The 18,433-nt window shown below is 37.5% G+C and overlaps 1 protein-coding gene across 1 annotated transcript in view; it reads right to left on the minus strand.

Annotated features, from left to right (window-relative positions):
- GNAS (GNAS complex locus) overlaps positions 1–18,433 on the minus strand; it is a 99,429-nt gene that overhangs the window by 48,686 nt on the left and 32,310 nt on the right. Inside the window, exons 3-4 of the mRNA XM_084271767.1 lie at positions 9,847–9,901; positions 9,646–9,765 (exon numbers count right to left, since the gene is read on the minus strand). Coding sequence (XP_084127893.1) covers positions 9,646–9,765; positions 9,847–9,901 — 175 coding nt within the window. The remainder of the gene's footprint in view (positions 1–9,645; positions 9,766–9,846; positions 9,902–18,433) is intronic.

Below are 18,433 nucleotides of genomic sequence, written 5' to 3' on the forward strand. Positions count from 1 at the left end.
CTTCTATTTCAACATAAATTGAATTATCTGTTCTTGTTCTTTAAGACTGCTCTGAGGAAAACAAAGAAGATGTATCAGGAGAAATTAAGTCATGAGTTCTTCAAATGAATTTCTAATCTTACCAACCTGTAAATATGGTATGGTGTGAATTTACTGGATGAAAAATATCAATGCAGAATAAAGCAGTGTTTACTTCAAATGCTCATCAAATAAATAATAAAGCAAAATTGGGGGTGGGAGGGTGTGGTACTATAAAGCCTACTGCACTACTGAAAAATGTGCAGACAATGTCATTGTCTAGAGTCCTGGATTGCGGATTCTCCAAATTAAGGAAACATTTTATAGGATTTCAACAGAACTATGTGAATTCAAAGGACACATTTCTGTAATTTTCTAGCCAAAATTATCTTCACTGCGTGCACAGAACAGGTTTTATTGTACGTAACAACCTGAGGCATAAAAAGTGATAGCATCCCCATTTTTACTGCAGTTACTGTCAATAAAATCTGGATTAGCAGAAAGCAGGGCAGAAGTTGTTCCTGCAGATGCCAACACATTTAAGGACTGAATTAGGTATAGCAAAAAGTACTGCAGCAAACAAATCAAGAGACTAATCACTCTATCAAAAAGCTGCTTACCTCTCACATTTCATCGCAGGAATCAGAAGGGACACTGGCACTTCTTTAATCTCTTTTATGAAAATACATGTATAGTCATTATTTAGGCTGTAGTTACAAACAAGGTACTGTCACATTAGTGTTCTGAATGACTGGCCTAAATATGTATATAATGTTACTGAATACGGACTCAACATGAAAGTCCTCCTACAGAGATGCTGCTAGTTGATGGCTTCCTACTTTCTTCAGAAAAATGCATTGCCGGGTTTTTTCCTACAAACTAAAAGAATTTCTTTTCTTCCAGAAAGGAATCTCCAAACCAAGGTGAAAACTAGGGCACCTGAAGGACAAATAAACCAATCACCAAAAATACACAACCTGACTGAAAAAAAACCCCCATACTTTATCTTAAAGTAAAAATATGAACTGCTGACAAAGTATCAAAATCAGCCCTGCTGTGCATAATATTTAAATTTCCCAAAGCTTCATTCTCACCAGTTCACATCCACGAAATATGTTGATTTCCAGATACACACTGGAAACGTGTGGGTTACTTTCACTGAACAGATGAATATTGTATAAAGGGATGTAAGCAATTTTATAACTTCATGTGTTTTAAAATTATTGTTATGTTATCTCATCACCAGAGAGATAGCACCTTTCTATTTGCTACATTTTTTGTCCATGACCCTTGTTTTAGATGGAGACCAAAGTTCCACTTAAACGAAGAAAAACAGTGTATTAACTTTATTTAGTAAGTAATTCTAGCTGGATGAAGTATAGCAAAATTAAGGGCTTATCAAAATAAATTGTTTAAAAAGAAGCTTTTTAAATGCAGCTGGAGAATTAAGTAATTGTTTCCAGTCATCACAGCATTCTGCTTTGTGTAGGCAATATAGGCTTGTACTTTTCAAAGGTATTTTTTCTGTTTTTCAATTTTAAAGAGAAGCTAACCTATTTTTAATGTCTAATGTCAAATTACAGAATGACATAGCAAACTAAATGGACTAGAGTGAGTAATTTTTCTGCAAGATGATACAAATGGTTTCTTTGCTTCAAAAAAGCCCAGGCAGTCGGTGCTTTGATTTCTGGGAAATTCTAACAGTCAACACATATACAGCACAAGTATTTTTTACTTAATCTGAAAAGCTTTTCATTTAGATGTTAAAAGACAGAAGAACTTCCCCTGTTAAGTTTATGTATATGTACACACTGTTTCTAATCATATATGTTACTTAAGAATTATTTCTTAAAAAAAAAAAAAATCAAGTTCTCCTCTGTAAATAAAAAGCTTTGCACAAATTCTGTGTGTTCCCACAGAAATCCAAAGACTTGTTTCTTGGAACAGAAGAAACAGAAGCAGTAAAATACATGGTACTGAAAGTGGTCTGCCCTGAATTCACATACCAGCTGCTAAGGGACAGGCACCCCCATGTAACATTGCACATCCTGGAGTGTGAGAGCCTCTCCACAGTGCACTGTAGGCAGCAACTCCCAGCACTGCTGCAGCAGCCATGTAGGACCTCCAGGGAATTCCTGCACACCCAAAAGCTTGCCATTCCACACAACAACTACTGTGATAGCTGCTGTCAGAAGAGATGGCCACCAAGAATTTGCTCAGGAACCTAAAAACCAAGGTTTATAATAGGATTTGCTTTCACTTCTCAAAATGATGTCTGGTCACCAAATAAATCCAGCCCGGTTCATGTTGATCCTCACTCTATTTTCATTTCAGTTGTTCATGAAAAAGCTCTCCTGTTAACATAGTATTTCTTAGTATGATGCACTGGGCTAGTTCACGAGCTAATGAAAACTTAACGTACTGAAGCTCAAACAGGGGCAGGGGGGATGGGGGGGGGCGAAAAATCACTGCCAACGAACAGCCCAGCTAGGTCAGAATTTGCTAGGTACTGCTATTCATTTGTAAGGAGAAAACATGTATATCAGGCATCTATCCATGTGGACAAACATCAGAGACTTCTGGAGACAAATTTGGAAATAATTACTAGCTATACATGTTTTAATTAAGAAAAACTGAAATGAAGTCATGTGGCTGCTTACCTCAGAGTCCCCTATACTAGAAGAAGGCTTCAAAAGAACTCTTTAATTAATCTGTATTCAAGAATTTATTTTGGCTATTAAAGGATAGGGAAACCAGCTTTATTTAATTCCTGTTAAACTCTGATCAGGTGAACTCAATTGGATTATCTGGAAGTCCATTTAGAAGGAGCTGCTCTGCAGAGATAACCGGTTTAAAAAGTAGTAAAGATTATTTCAGAGGATCTAGTATCACATCACTCTGCTGATACTTTCTGTAATAGTCCCCAGTCCTTTTTGTAATAGTCCCCAGTCCTTTTTGTTATCGTCATCAACATTGTTTAGTTACAAATACTTCACATATCCACATTTTCTACTAGACTTGCACCTCAAGATGTTTAAATGCATTATCACTACTTTAGAGATTGCAACAAGATACATGGAGCATTAAAAAAGTGACAGTGAGGACAGCAACCTCCTCAATAAAATAAAGCAAGCATGGACAAGAAAGGGCAAAAGCCCCAGATTTCTTCTCTGTGACAGGACCCAACTTCCATACAGTATTATCCAGACACCCCAGAAACCAGGCTCTGTCCTCCAGCTTCCCATGGGTATAACCCACCAGAGAATATGCCTTGCCTACTTCCACACCCCAAAATCCTCATGGGAAATGTCCCCCATTGGAGTGAATATGTTTATCATTATGTTATAAATCTAGTGATGCTGTCAAACCAGCACAGCTCTCTTTCATAATGTATTTAGACAGGAATAATAATACATCTATCATTATACACATCAGGGTGATTATCTACAGGGACAGATAATTTTCTTCTGTTGCTTACAGAAGAAAATTAGGGAACATAATTAAGGAACACTTTTGGCAGTGAAGAGATCCCAGTTCACATCTTTTCTTTTTGAGACTGTATTCTCTAGTTATCTTCTGGGAAGATCTTGGTGTCAAAACCCTTTTAAGGACTCCTACCCCCACCTCTGACCCTGCTGCGCATTAACACGTTACACAGCTTGTGCCACCTCACTCGTACCACGCTGCCTACAGGCCATGTCATAAAACAGCCCTCAAAACTGATCCCTGTTAAAAATAACCCCTCCAAAATAGAAGAGAGAAGGAGTAAGGGTTACCAAGGTTATTTTTAACCTGTGTCAGTTCAATGGTCTGATTTACACTGGGGACCCAGTGGAGGTTTTTTTGGTGCAAGTGAGGGTGGCACATCATGGTGAGGAGGAGAGGGATGGGATGGCTGTGGGCAGAGGGGTGCTAAGCTGGCTTTGAGGCTGAAGCCAGCATGTGGTAAAGCTCAGCCTCAAAGACACGACTCAGAAACCATAATAAAACCATTCAGCAGCACTAGTAGTGGGAGATTCAAAATAACTACAATGGAGCAGTGTAATAAAAAATAAACCAGGACCAAAAAAAACCTGCAAACAATTTCACCAACACCCTAAAAATCATCTCATCTCTTCTAAACATGTGTTGTCCTAGATCTAGAGAGCCACAGGCTGAAGTGTTTCCCCAGCTATCTTGCATTTTAACAGCTAATATTCTGCGTTTACTACTTTCTAAATACAATCTTTCTGAACTTACTATGGTATTTTCAAGAGACATCTTCCTCAGCTGATTTCAGATCAATTAAAAATAGGCAGTTGTAAATACTGTTCTGCTAGTTTGAATATTTCATTAAAACCAGAGAATTGTAAGGGGACTTTAACCCAAAATAAATAGGTTTTATTTGACAGCTTGGTTCATATTACTTAATCATGGAAAGAGACACATTGATAGACGGAGAACATTTCCCTTCCTCTTCTAAAAGTAAGAGCAAAAAGAAAAGGATGAGAAAAAAGCCACTATTATAGCTGGTATTGGGGATGGAGAAAATATCCTAACCACTGTCTGGTATGCAGAGAAGGAATAAAAATATCACCTCTATAACCCAGCTAACCCAACATCACCCAAGAGTTGAAGCAGATACACAGCTAGTCAGAATTATCGGAAACACTTATGGGGCTGCTCTCTGATACTTTCACATATACCTAAATACAAATACACATACAATTCTATTTTACCTGAAATGAGCTAAGTGTTTCAAAGGACAAGAGTGATAAAAAAGCTATCACACTATGAGCATCAGTTGGTTTTATTTTCCATTTTAACTGATGAAACAGTTCTAAAAGCACCCTGAAATTCTGTGTTGTGAGGTCTTTGTTCTCACAGAGCACACTGTCCCTGTAAAGTGTGTATTAATCTGGCTACACAGAAAAACAGAGTAAAATTTACTCCTAAAGTTTAGCTACTGCAAGATAACTAAAAGAAGCAGTTCTAGCACAAACTCGGGCAAAATCCCACGTTTACTGTTCAAGCAAACCAACTTTTCTATTTGCTTCATTAGAGAGCCTTGATGATAAGCAGAGTTAATTTTATAATTCCTACACCAGTTACAGATTTCTTCGTTTTGAAAAATATTATCATGATATAATCTTAAAACACAAGCTCAGGACCAGCAATTACATGGGTACCTTCAGATCTGTATGAATATATCAATGCAAAAAAGATTACTACTTCATTTCTAAGGCTTTAACTAATGTACATTCACAATCAGATCAATTATTAAAAAGAAATGCTTCAGCTACCTCATCTGAGTTCAGTTATATTAATTAACTTGGAGGTTTTCTTACTTCAAGCTTCCTTTTCCTTTGCTAAAAGCCATCATGCTGGCCATTGACAATTTACTCGCGTGATAAAAACTTAACTTGAATAAAGGCAATGATAACAGTCTTGTTTAAATGATCATCTTTCATTTCAAAAATTGGTACCATAGTGTTTTTTAAAAAAAATAGAGTTCTACTTTCAATACTTCTTCATGGAAAGCATGATCTCTGTTATTTTCTGTGTTCATTCAAACCAGCAGAGCCAGACTTTTTTAGCAAGCCTTGGTTATTTAATAGCCCATCGTTTTGGCAAGAATGTGGTTCTCAATGATGCAAATAGAATACTACACACAATATTTATCACTGCTATTCATATTAGGAATAGATTCCACGGACCTGAACAGACTTCTGTTATTTCCATTCTGCTCTGCTCTAAGAAAAAAAAAAAAAAAAAAAGACTGCAATAAGCCTAATAATAATACAGATTGATTTCCCCAAAAGCAGCAAAGCATTTTGCAAACTAAATCAGAACAGCACTCCATTACCCATGCAGATATTATGTCCTCAAGCTATTCCACAAGTCCACAATGAGCTAAGGCAGAAAATACTTCACGTAAAAACATGAACTTAGTACTCAGTTGTTTTGCTAGACTATTACTGATTAGCATTCTCCACAGGTTTTCAACACGGTTACACTCCTGGCCTTTACCACTCCAGTCACATAGTTTTGGGCTTCTTTCTGTAACTGTCATTTTAGAAACTCTGTTGAAAACATACCGAAAACAAGACAAATTGGACCATCAAGTCTAAGAGTGAAACTCTTCTAGGTTCTTGCCAATGCTATCTAGAGCACGGTGAAACAACAAGGAAGGACTGCAAAAGGAATGACAGATTCAATCTAAATATTGCAATACTTTAAGTCATCAGTATGGGTCTGTGGACAGAATCCCTTTCCCTAAGTACTCCCTTTTCTTTTCCCCATATGCTACTACTTGTATTGAAGAAATCTAATTGTTTAGTATCAAGTGTGCTGAATTAATCAGCCTCCAACATATTAATTTTTCAGTTTTGAAGGGAATGTTTAACCTAGCATTGCACTGTACCAACATTACTTATAATTCAAATTGGTTTTTTTTTAATTCAATACAATATGCTCTATACAAGTTCTTCTGTAAGTCAAAATTTGCAAAGCAAACAGATGGAGACACAGACTAAGAAAAGAATATCAGAATATAAAAGCTGCTTCTTAATCCCAGATATGTAGAACTAGACTCTACATTACCATCACACTGTAAAGCTCCTACATTCTTCCTTTATTTTCTTCCACCTTTCACATTGCACTGAACCTTGAAGTTAGGAAACTTAAATACCTGTTGTACAGGAGGGTCTAGAAATGACAGACATAGATTTTTTTTGAACTTTAAACATAACTCAAATCACTCCACACACAGAAGGAGGAGACCTCAAGTTCTAGTGAAGATCTGTGGTCAGTGAAAAAATTACATGATCCCAGTGCTAAACTCTATGTCTGTGCATTGCCTTCTGGAGAGCTTGTGAAATTGCTGACTAGGAAAATATGAATGAGCACTTAAATTGAAGCAAAATGGCCTTGCATTTTAAAAAAGTATGGCACAAAGTAGTTATAGCCCTCAAATAATATCTCTTTGGTATGTGAGTGTTCTTCCTCCCTACCTTTATGTGCTTCCTATAGCTGAGAAAAGCAGCATCACATATTATATTGAGGAAAGTTGTATCTTTGTAACAGCCAAAATATGATTCTCCATGAAGAAAACGGAAGAGACAGAAAACAAGTTTTACTACTCAAAACAGACTGCATTACATACTGCTAATATTGATGACATTTTCCCTCCCTTCTGTATTAATATGCTAAATGGGAAAAGGTTTAGCTGTCAGTTTATGACTTCTTCCATCAAAGTACTGGAGGAGAAAGTAGATTATCAAGTTTTCCTTTGATATAAAGCATAACCAGCATAAGGCTAGCCTGTCCACTTACAGAAAATTATTTTTTCTTCAAAGTGCTTTTAAATAATCTGTAACAAAAGTCAAAATTATTCCTATAAAAGGTACCCAAAGATTATGTATTTTTGATGCTACACACTGAGAGTTACCATCTAGGGGTGTTCTGAATCATAAAATTTATTTAAAATACATCATTAAAATCCAGGGTTTGTTTTTCATGTACCAAAGGACTATAACCTGCCTTGAGACAAATTCAGAAATCAGATACATATTAGCTTATATAATCACTGAGAGCAGAGGGAGACAACAATACTCCTTCAAAATTAGTGGCTAATACATATCCAGCTTAAAACCTCAACCCTACAAACATTTACATATTAAATAGATAATCATGCCAATGAAGCTAGCCACTAGTCAAAGCTATGTGCACACCTAAACCTCTGTAGACTCAGGGCTTAAAAATTTAACACAATACCTTTGCTCAGAGAAGAAAAACTAGTTTTATTTGAGCAGTTGTGTGTCATTCAACACATCAAAGACTCTTCACTAAACTTGAAACTATTTTTGGACCTGGTAAGTTGGTAAGTAGATGTCTCAAGCAACAGAAATAAAAGACTTGCTACCATATATCCTACCAGAGGTAATACAGACCATAAATTAATTTTTATATTAAAAACAATTAATGTAACACATACATTCTTGACCTATTCATATAAAATTACATAATTGCTTTCAGAGGAAAGGAAACAAAAAATAAAGAAAGAAAAAAAAATGCTGCATTCCAATTGAAAGAAAAAACACCCAACCCTCTAAAATACAGGAGACAAGGAAAATCAAGTATTTCAGTATGAGTTAGGTCACAGGAACTTCTTACACATTGTTGCAGATCACAACCTGAACTATCACAATACAATGGGCTGCAGAAGAGCTGCAGGCACCCAGCCAGTTCAAGAGTATGCAGGGTGAAGTAAGGAGCCACTGTCTTTTCTCTTGAAATATTCTCCTAAAGCCAACCTCAAAGAGTAATTTTTTTTGCCCTCCCCTCCAAAAAGGAGAGATTATCCATGAAGGGACCAAACAGTCCTATGAATAACAACGACAAGTAGTAAAATGAAAGACACATCAAATTAAAATTTTCAAGATCTCTAATTTATTTAAGATTATTTAAGATAAAATGACTAATACTACTTTTTATGTGCTACACAAGAATCATAATTGCCCTGTCCCTCCACTTGTCTGCGACCACAGAATGGTGACAATTTCTGGATTTGAAGATTACAATGCCAGTATTTCCAACTGCCAACAGCATGTGACTTCTGTCATGCACACAAAGTAGGTGGGCTTGGTTGTTTGGGTTTCTTTCTTTTAATAAAGGCTGACCAGAGCAGACAAATTCCCAGAAAAGGCAACAGTTGCAATAGGTAACTGTCACTGGTTTCACAAACTAGCTTATTCAGTAATGTTTATAAATCAGTGTTACGAAAACCCTGCTGCGGTGCAAACTATTCCACATCTTACTACTACTTTCCTTTCAAGCACCTACTGGTGGAAACAAAATTCTGATGTGAATGGATCACAATTTTGAACCATCACCTTTATTCCTGTGCTTAGCCCTCTGCACAGAATACAAGCTTTAAACCTCTCCTGCCCAAGTATATGGTACTTCACAGTAATTAAAGAAAATATCTTCTCTGTGTGTAAGAATACAGTGTTTGCAAACTGTATTTTCATGGGCTTCTGCTAATAGCCTGGTCAAGATACAGTAGATATTAATCACAGTGAGTGGGCACAAAGTTATACCATCAACCAAGTAATTATACTTGCTGCATTTGCTCCGGGACTGCTGGCATTTTGAATGATTAACTAGGACTGGAAGGGCTGGGGCAAGGACGTGGTTGTGTGGAGCCTCTGCTGAAAGCCTGGCTCACACAGCTGTCAGAGAACATGCCTGAATCAGCAAGAAAACTCTACCATTCTTCTAGGAGAGAAATACAGTATCACTAAATGGGAGCTAATCATCAACAGACTGCCACACATATCTTCACTCTTTTTGGGAAGGGCAATTCCCAACAATATCCAATATCAGCTCTGCCCGTCTTAACTGTGGCTGATGATATCGGTAAAGCAGAAGAAAGGAGACAAGGATTTCTCTGTTCATAAAGGATCAGCTTGGATATTCCAGCTGCGTGGCTACATACCTGATTTGATTAGCACTGACCGAAGACACCTACTGTAGTAATCCCCAAAAGAGCAGCTCGCTGGTTTTGTAAATATTTACTACAGTGCTGTGAAATATGATCATTTGCAAAAAAAGCATGACTGCAGCCAATTCAAATTATTTACTTACCGGTGGGAAATCAAAGTCTATCTGGTTAGCTAAATTTAAGATGTAGTCGATTCGAAACTGGTTCTCTGGATTGGCTAGTTCAACTGGAGGTGCCAAATTGCCCATTGCCGTCACTATTGTCTGCAAAGAAAGAAAATATGGTATTGCAGAGTGTCTGAATAGCTTGTTTCGAAAAGTTACAAACAACAGAGTGTAATTTACCTCTATAGCTTCTTTAATATTGTTTTTAATATCCTGAATTTTCATTTTCTTCTCCCTGTAATAAAAAAGGCATCATTAAATTTATAAGCCATAAAAGCAAAATATCTTTTTGAAAAGTAACACAAATGCGCATTCTATCAAAACTGTATTTTTAATACTGAATAAAGTGCTCTCAGTCACTCAACACTTATGTAGCTATACTTAAGTATTTTCTAAGTTTTCTATTTAAACAGTAAATACCTATTTGTATCCAAAAGTCAGTATCTAATTACGCTTAAATCAAAACTTAGTGAGTCTTAGACTGGGACTAAGATATTCTGAAAATCAAACAGATTTTGATTCACTTGAATGCAAAGTACTAGATATAAATGAAAGTAATTTTTAAAAGCATAAATTGGAAACAAATAGAGGAAAAAATAGGTGGTATTACAAGTAGAAACAAATGAAAGGAGATCCAAGAACACTGAAGTACAAAAAAACCACTAAAGCACAAAAATAGTGTTAGAGTAGAAAAAGGTAGAGCAGAAAACTCGGCCTGACAGAGACTTTCAAATGAATAGTTTGGATGTAAAAATCTAAAATAAAGGGCTAACCCAAATATGTGAAATTACCTTCTAACTCCAACCAGAGAGCTAGGCTAGAAAATAACTTGGAATGCTGTAGATGAGCACTATTTGGGATTAACTGCAGCCAAATAAAGAAGTGCAACGGACTGAAGCAAGCTAAAGCATAACCCATCGCCTCTGCTGCGTTTCTGTTGTGTTTTATGCCAATTCTGACAACTGCTACTTTCACTGCTAAATAGTGCAATCAAATTAAATGAATGATCAAATATTTGGTATAGCCAGGAATTTGCATCCTAAAGGTATTACTAGTATTGAGTCTGTAAATTGTAACTTAATTGTAACGCACCATGACAACATTTTGACATTATTATTGTCCAGCTACACACAACGTAAAATTTTTACTCTGATGTAAACCAATTTAGCCATGTAATTACTAAAAAGCTCCACCAAAATTGTCTAAGTGACCTTTTAATCTTCATTAAAATGTTTTCACAGAACACTTGCATTATCTGAATATTTATACCAACTATTTTTATGATTTTTCATTTTGAAAACTAACATTTTCCAGCACAGTATCCCAGACCTGAAACAGCCAACAGTACAGTTTCTTTTTTTACCCTTTAAAAGGTAGTGCTCACACTTTCTGTTTACAGACCACAGCCTCAAAACCTCATTTTACTGACTTAATTAAGTACTCACATTGCAAATGCTTCTCATCACTTTTTCCTTTCTCTAATTATTCACAACCAACAACGAAAACGAAACTGAAACCGTATTCACCAATCAAGAATGCAGAACAGCAGAAAGAAAAAAAGCAGCTACTGCTTAAGTAAAAAGGCAATGCAGATGTCAAGAGTGGTGGGAATTTTGGTTATCAAATGAAAGATGAACGCAACTTTTGCCCAAGATGGGGTCAAGGAAAACACCACTGTGTCAGCCACACGTTACACTGCCTCTTAGATGGACCTTGCTATACATTCTGCGGTTGCATTGCAATCATGCTCTCACAAGTGCTGTTCTTACAGATGGAAAGCAAAGATCAGCAGCAAATCACCTCGTCTGGGATGACTCTGCTGTGCAGAGACCACATCCGAATCAGCAGCAGAACTCTACCACACAGTGACAGGATTACCCCTAAACTTCAGGTTCTAATCTCTGACCATCACATATATTCTCAAAACACTGGGGCAGGGTGAGGAAGGTCAGCAAAGTTTAATGAAGAAAGACAACAAAATGATCATTAATCAGATGTAAATTCTTCATTTCCCTGGGTTTCTTGATCTACCTCCAGACTACCTTATTCCTGAAGACTACCATTGCTTTAGGGATTTGGCACTGATGATGGGAACAAGGCAGTGAGCCAGGAAAGGCCAAAAGCACTGAACTAAGGAAAATAAATAAGACAGGAAGAGAGAGGAAAAACTAAAGCCTTTTCACCCTCTTCCTTCCTATCTTCAGTGCTTTCTATTGCCCCACGTCTCCATTCCACAAAACAAGACTTACAGGTGGCGTACAAACACGGCATTTTTCCGATACTGTACATATGGCAGCAAAACTGTCAGCCACTTTTTTAATTTTTAAATATGTTCCTTCATTAAAAAATGTAAATAATGGTATGAAAGCAGGAAATGTTTATCACTGACAGTGTAAGCAATTTCTCTGGCTTGATTTTGCCTCCGATTTTCAGTTAGGTCTTGAATTAAATGAACACTTACCCAGATCCCACCCTGCTGAGATCAAAAAGGCAACTGATATGCTAAAGGTTAAGCAAGACATCACTATAAAGACAGATTTTTAAAGAAGTCTTCTCAGTATTTAGGTTTTTTCTTTTTTAAGCAAACTGTAGTGACATTGTCTGTGCAGTAACAGGGGCAGATAAGGGCCTGGAAGCGTTACTTAAATGTTCATTTCCCTGACACTTCCATATCTGAAAATAAACCACATTATTTATTATAGGTTTTGGTCAAACTTTCACATTTATGCCTCTCCACCAGTTCTCATGTTACTAGCAGCACTGCAAAGTGATAATGAACATGGATTGATGTAAAACTGCAGCAACTAAACTGCTGGATAACCATCATCATCATCTTTACAACAAGAATACTCATAGTTCCTATTCCTGGTTTTGTTGCCATGGGCCTATAGCATGCCCAGTAAACAAGGAATCTTGTTACACACCAATGAATGTATCATGTCATTTTTTGTTTTGTAATGTTTACTAAGCAGAAACTTTCCATGACAGTGAGATACTGGAGTCTTCTGGAACTCAACATATTCCTCAATCATCAACCCACCAGCTTACATACAAGTGCACCTTCTCTTCAAAAAAAGGCAAGGTAAAACTTATTCAGGAACTAATCAAGTGCCATAAAGAAAAGCTAAGCCCCGCTTCACTCTGCCAGAGCTGGTTTTAAGAAATCCCAGCCAGACTGCACCTCACATTTCCAGAAGTAATTGCACTTTATTTCCCCAACCACCAAGACTAAATACTCAACTTAGAAACAGATTCTTGCTTTTTTCTTTCTTATTGCCAGGTGCTGGCACGATGGCCAAACTAGAAAAGGAAAAAGCTGAGCTCCCCAAAACACCTTTCCCCTGGGACAGACTGGAGTCTATCAGGCATGGTACCACGCTGTCCTGGCCAATGACCAGCTGATGTCTCTGCAGGCCTGTTCTGGATCTTTAGATGCCATGGGTTAATAAGGTCATATTTTTAATCTTGTTTAAAACTTTTGCTTAGGCTCTGTAGGGTAGGCCAAACAAAGCATTAAGGTCTATTAGTTGAGGATTATAAGAAAAATCTCAAATCCTGCTGTTTTCAATATTTAAATGGGGCAGAGCAAAGCTGCACATAGCTTTCAGGAAAACTAATAAAGTCTATTTTAGGTACTATAAATAGGATGACATTTTAATTCAAATAACGTGAAATCAGAATGACATGAAAGGTCATGAAAATCAAATATTCCTTGAAAACAAACCTAATCAGAATGTAGTAAGAAGCTCCACCTGTGGCTGAGCTTTACTATTAAAATAGCAATTTTTAGTCAGACTTTATCAAATCTTACGCAGTGAGCACCTTACCAAACACATTATCAGAAAGCAAACTAATTTAATTTGAATGTTAATTTCTGATTTACCTTCCAGATAATACGAATAATCATTACTTGGGAAAAAATATTTAAAGTTTAAGAACTTTCCAGAGGAACAAGGAGCCATCTCACCCTGTATAAACCTCGCACAGGTAGAAAAGCTAAAAGAAAAGAATTAAAAAATCAGTGCTGAAATGGTCAAAACAAAACATGTTAAACAGGAAAGAAAAAATGAGTAGTAGGTCCTGTGACCCTTTTATACCACTAATCTAAAGTTCTGAAAGTTTTAATTTCTTGGTCATTTCTTCAGTTTAAGAACCCACAGGCCTTGCTGCAAAGGTCTCTTCAACAGGCCAAGTTCAAACAAGAGAAAAACCCATAGAACTACCTAGTTTCAAATCAAATGTATGTATTACTTTTTCCAGCCAAAAAAAGAGAGAGAGAAATGAAGTGATAGGTTTCTTCAAACCCCACAAACCCACAGTAAGATAACTAGGAAAACAATCCGAAACATGCAGAGTGCACAACAAAAACTAATTTTTTTTTCTTTGAGAAGGAAAGATAGCCATGATAACACAGAGTATCATTACTACATATATATCAACCAACCAAGTTAGCGGGGAAACCCTTCCTACATCTCCCCCAAACCTCCTGACTATATGGGAAACTCCAGGCTTTAAATGTAGGCATATTTTAGGAACCAGACTTTAGATATGTCATAAAGAACAGTGTGAAGAGGTGATTTTAATGCTGTGGGATGCATTGTTTGAGTGAAAATAGAAAGGCTTTGATCAGATAATATGCAACAGAAAAAGTCTTTTACTGAGGATAAATTATGATTGCCAGTTAATCCCACTATGAACAAAGCCTAAAAAAGGAACATACCCTGGAACAGCAACACTTACAATATGAATACAAAATATCAGAACATTTTCTGCATACTGCAGATACAAATGATAGCTTTCATTTTTGAAAAATGTCATTTTCTTTCTCAATTTGTCTCCTAACACGTGATTTCCTATCTGCAGCCTTAGTGTAAGAAATAACGCTGCATAATGGTTTGCAATTTAACAGTGTGTGTGCATTATCTCAGCAGAAGACAGCCTGTCTGGGATCCTGAGGGCCAGGCAACAGCATGGGCAGAGTACAGCAAGTGACATGAGGACACCTACTTAAAATGACTGGCTTTGTTTTATATAATAATCCCCCAAAACCATCTTAAAATGCTCATGGTTACTTATGTTCCAATTCTCAGGCTGCTGATGCAAATAATGAAAAGAGCAGAAAATTTCTCTTCAAAGTTGTATTGCAAAAGGCACACATACCTGGGGAGTATAGAGTGTATATACAGGCCATCATAGGAGGGTATATTAAAATGTAATCACATAACTCTAGGACAGAGCATTAGCCTTTGTCTTCTGTTCAGGGCTGTAAACAGCCTGGCTTCAATCACCTTCAGTGATTTAATGCATAAATTACCTTTACTTCTGAAGCGCTGTCAAACTTCACTCACTCTCAACTTGCTGACATAACAACTCTAGCTAGTTGAAAAGCTCCCCTTGCCCATGCAAGGCACTGCCAGTTAACTGAATCCATATGCAAGCAAAAGAGCCAGAATCAAAATCTTACAAAACCATTATTTTGCCTCTGGCTTTTTATAGAAGAAAACAACATTGTTGTGCTGCAACACGGGTCTATCTGGGTTTGCCTTCAGGTATTACCAGCAAACGGGAAGGCACAGGGGAGCAGCCACAGGCTGTGCCCTCTCTGCTCACCTCTGAAAACCCATTGCAATTACACCTTGAAAGCAAATGAAAAATTACAACGGATGGATTTAACTTTAAAACAAAATTCAGGCCTTTGACAGTCACACACTTGACAGGCATGTGGGCTTTAAACACTGCTATTCATCTAAATAAGGTGTCTTCAATGCAGTGAAACGTGCTCAGGCATGTCATACATGTTCCATAAAATGTGCATTAAAACGCATTTACTGCACCTTACAGAAGTGAACAACGTGAACAGCACTACCTGCCAATCCAGCCCATAAAAACAAAGCAGTGCAGTCAAGATCAGCAGACACAAGACCACAAGCAAGGAAATTCAATTAAGATCCAGATTACAGAAATTCTGCAGTACTTTACAATTCAACAATAAGACACATTTGGTTTAGAAGCCTGAGTTATTTCTAGCAGAATGACATGGCAAGTATCTCAAAATACAACAGCTAGAATGGCAAACAGGGCAGGGGCCAATTTAGAGCCACTCGAAAATAGGGGAGAATAGGTGCCTAGAGTATTAAGAGCTAAGTTGAAATAATTCATCTTAGACCTGTGACAAAGTACCAATTTTACACTAAAACTGCTAAAATGCAACAGCAAAACCCACTGAGGATCTTCCGCAGTTCTAAGTCTTCAGTTATATCACACCACAGAGATACCTCAGTAATTCTGCCAACTTCAAAGAGACTTTCTGCTTTGTACTGAAGTTCAAGAACAATAACGATGAGCACACGTGGTAGCGGGGTAGGAGCTACCCCTGCATCAGCTGCACAGCAGTAACTCTGTGCCGCTCTTGACAGGAAATACGATGTAGTTGGGTTCTCGTTTGCAGCAGATTTGAAAGAAATATTCTAACCACATTAGTTACACCACTTTGTACTTGATAACTCTGTCACTTTGTAAAGTGCAATAAAGTTATCCAAAGGAGTAGCTAGCTGACAATAGCAATCAAAAGCACTCTACACAGTCAATGCCACGCTGGTAACACTGAGTACGCACATATAGAACACGTCCCTCAATGTCATAGACCCCTACTTCTACTGGGTGCATAGACATCATTTCCTCTCCCCAACACCACATTTAGCCCCCAATATCTACTTCACTTTCAAGATTCTTGATTTCTCTGACATTCTGGGTAACAACAAACCGTACCATACAGCTACCAAAGACAATATACTGTTAGAAGAATCAGAAGCAACAGGACAAGAATTGCTATGAGGATAGACTATTCACTTAGTCAATAACATCTTTTTGAAAGAAAAAAACCCAACAGGTTGAGTAATTTGGTCATGATATACTTGATTTAAAGATACAGTTAGAAATTAATTATGTTGTGCAAATCTAATTGCTATCTAAATGATTTGGGAGAACTTGGTTCAGTTATGCCCTTAAGTATAATCACTCTCACATACACATGTGATAGAATATATAGGACAGAAAATACATACGCAGCCTCCACTTGTTCCCTTTTAAATATTGGAAACAACCACTATAGGCTGTTTTACCATTGCTTGTTTTAATACATTACAATATTTACCAGCATGAGTTACATCCACATCTTAATATGTGGCCATAAATGAATATACAATAAGAAATAAAAGCACAGAGATGCCTTCTATTTATGAAAGGACAGAATCATTCTCCGAGTTAAAAGGCAAAAAATAGAGTACTGAGGTACTGATAGAAAACACGTGACAGCTGTCACAATGTATGTTACTGTCAAGAAATAAAATGTAAAAATGTGAAAGCAGAGATGATGTTGCTTTCATAATTTACACTGCAGTGTCAGGGGGCTAGGGGTGTGACTTGTTTCTTATCTTAGGGAACAGACCCATGATGAAATGGCTATAAAACTCTAAAAAAAGCATCCCTAAATACAAGTCTAATCAATCCCACATTGAGGTTTATTTTCCTTGTGCCCATTGCGATACCCCAGGTGTAAAGATTAGAGGGAAACTGTACTCTGTGTCCACAGCTACCTGATGCAAAGACGGACTGTGGGCAGGTTTGGCTCCTGAGGAAGCTCAAGGAGCCTGGAGAGTGGCTGGATGCTTAAAGCAGAGTGCTCTGTCCCAAGGGTGGCCTGGGAAAGCAAGAACACACTCTGGCCAAGCCACCCCTGAGGTGGATGTGGCACAGGGATGCTATTCTGGCTCTGAGCCACCCTGGGGCTCCCCTTCAGCTTTGCAAATTCCAAGGTAAACCAGTTTAACTGGTTTACAATCCTTTAAACCTGTAAATGGCACAGAGAGACCATCATAGACCCAATATTAAGAAGCACAGTTCTGCTTATGCTGCTCCACTTACCTCAGTTAATTAACTAGCAATAGTTTAGGTAAGGAGAGAAAAGAAGCGTTCACAACAAGCACTGTGATGTATGAGGTTAACAAAGAACTGTTAATTCATACCCTGCAATTAAACACCTTTGCAAATTGTGAACTTGGCCTCTAGCTCTTGAGGCATGTTAACAGAGGAAGCACACCAGTTTCATTTCCTTGCTCTCAGTGCAGGTAACTAAGCATATCACAATACAGGGTGTCCTCCAAAGTTTAGAATTCTCTCCAGATACTCCATACAATTAACAAGGCTAGATTCTTTAGAGCACATGCTGTGATACTTTCCTGGTAGGATGCTTCTTAGAACCAGGATTCAAATGAAACTTACAGAATCATCTCACCTTGTACAATTGGCTATTTTGAGATAACCATTTCAAACTGCTCTCAGGAAGCACAAAGGCTATTTTTTTTTAATTTATTTACTTATTTTAGTGCAGTGAACATAGCCATTAGCACAGAAAAAAAAAGGAAACATGTACTTTGCCCATCACCTTTTTGAAACATTTATGTCCCAACTGTGCAAGTGCCCTGGAATACAGCACACAACATCTCTCAGGACACACTCCCCACCGCTGCAAGTTGTCTGCTTGTACAGACAATGTTTGCTTACAAAGCATTTCCGTCTAAACTTTGAAACATCGATTTGATGAGCGCCCTGTGAGTTTCATTTACTCTGACACTGTTTTGCAAGTGTCTGTATTCTAGTAATTTCTTCAACCAGTAGTGGAGAAAAAGCATTCCAAAGAGGGCAGTCACATCCCGGAGCTCTTCAGGGGTTCATGTGCAAGAACAAGAGGAATAGCTCTTGTAACAGC

This window comes from Gallinula chloropus (assembly GCF_964237585.1).
Source record: "Gallinula chloropus genome assembly, chromosome: 16".
Lineage (NCBI taxonomy): Eukaryota > Metazoa > Chordata > Aves > Gruiformes > Rallidae > Gallinula > Gallinula chloropus.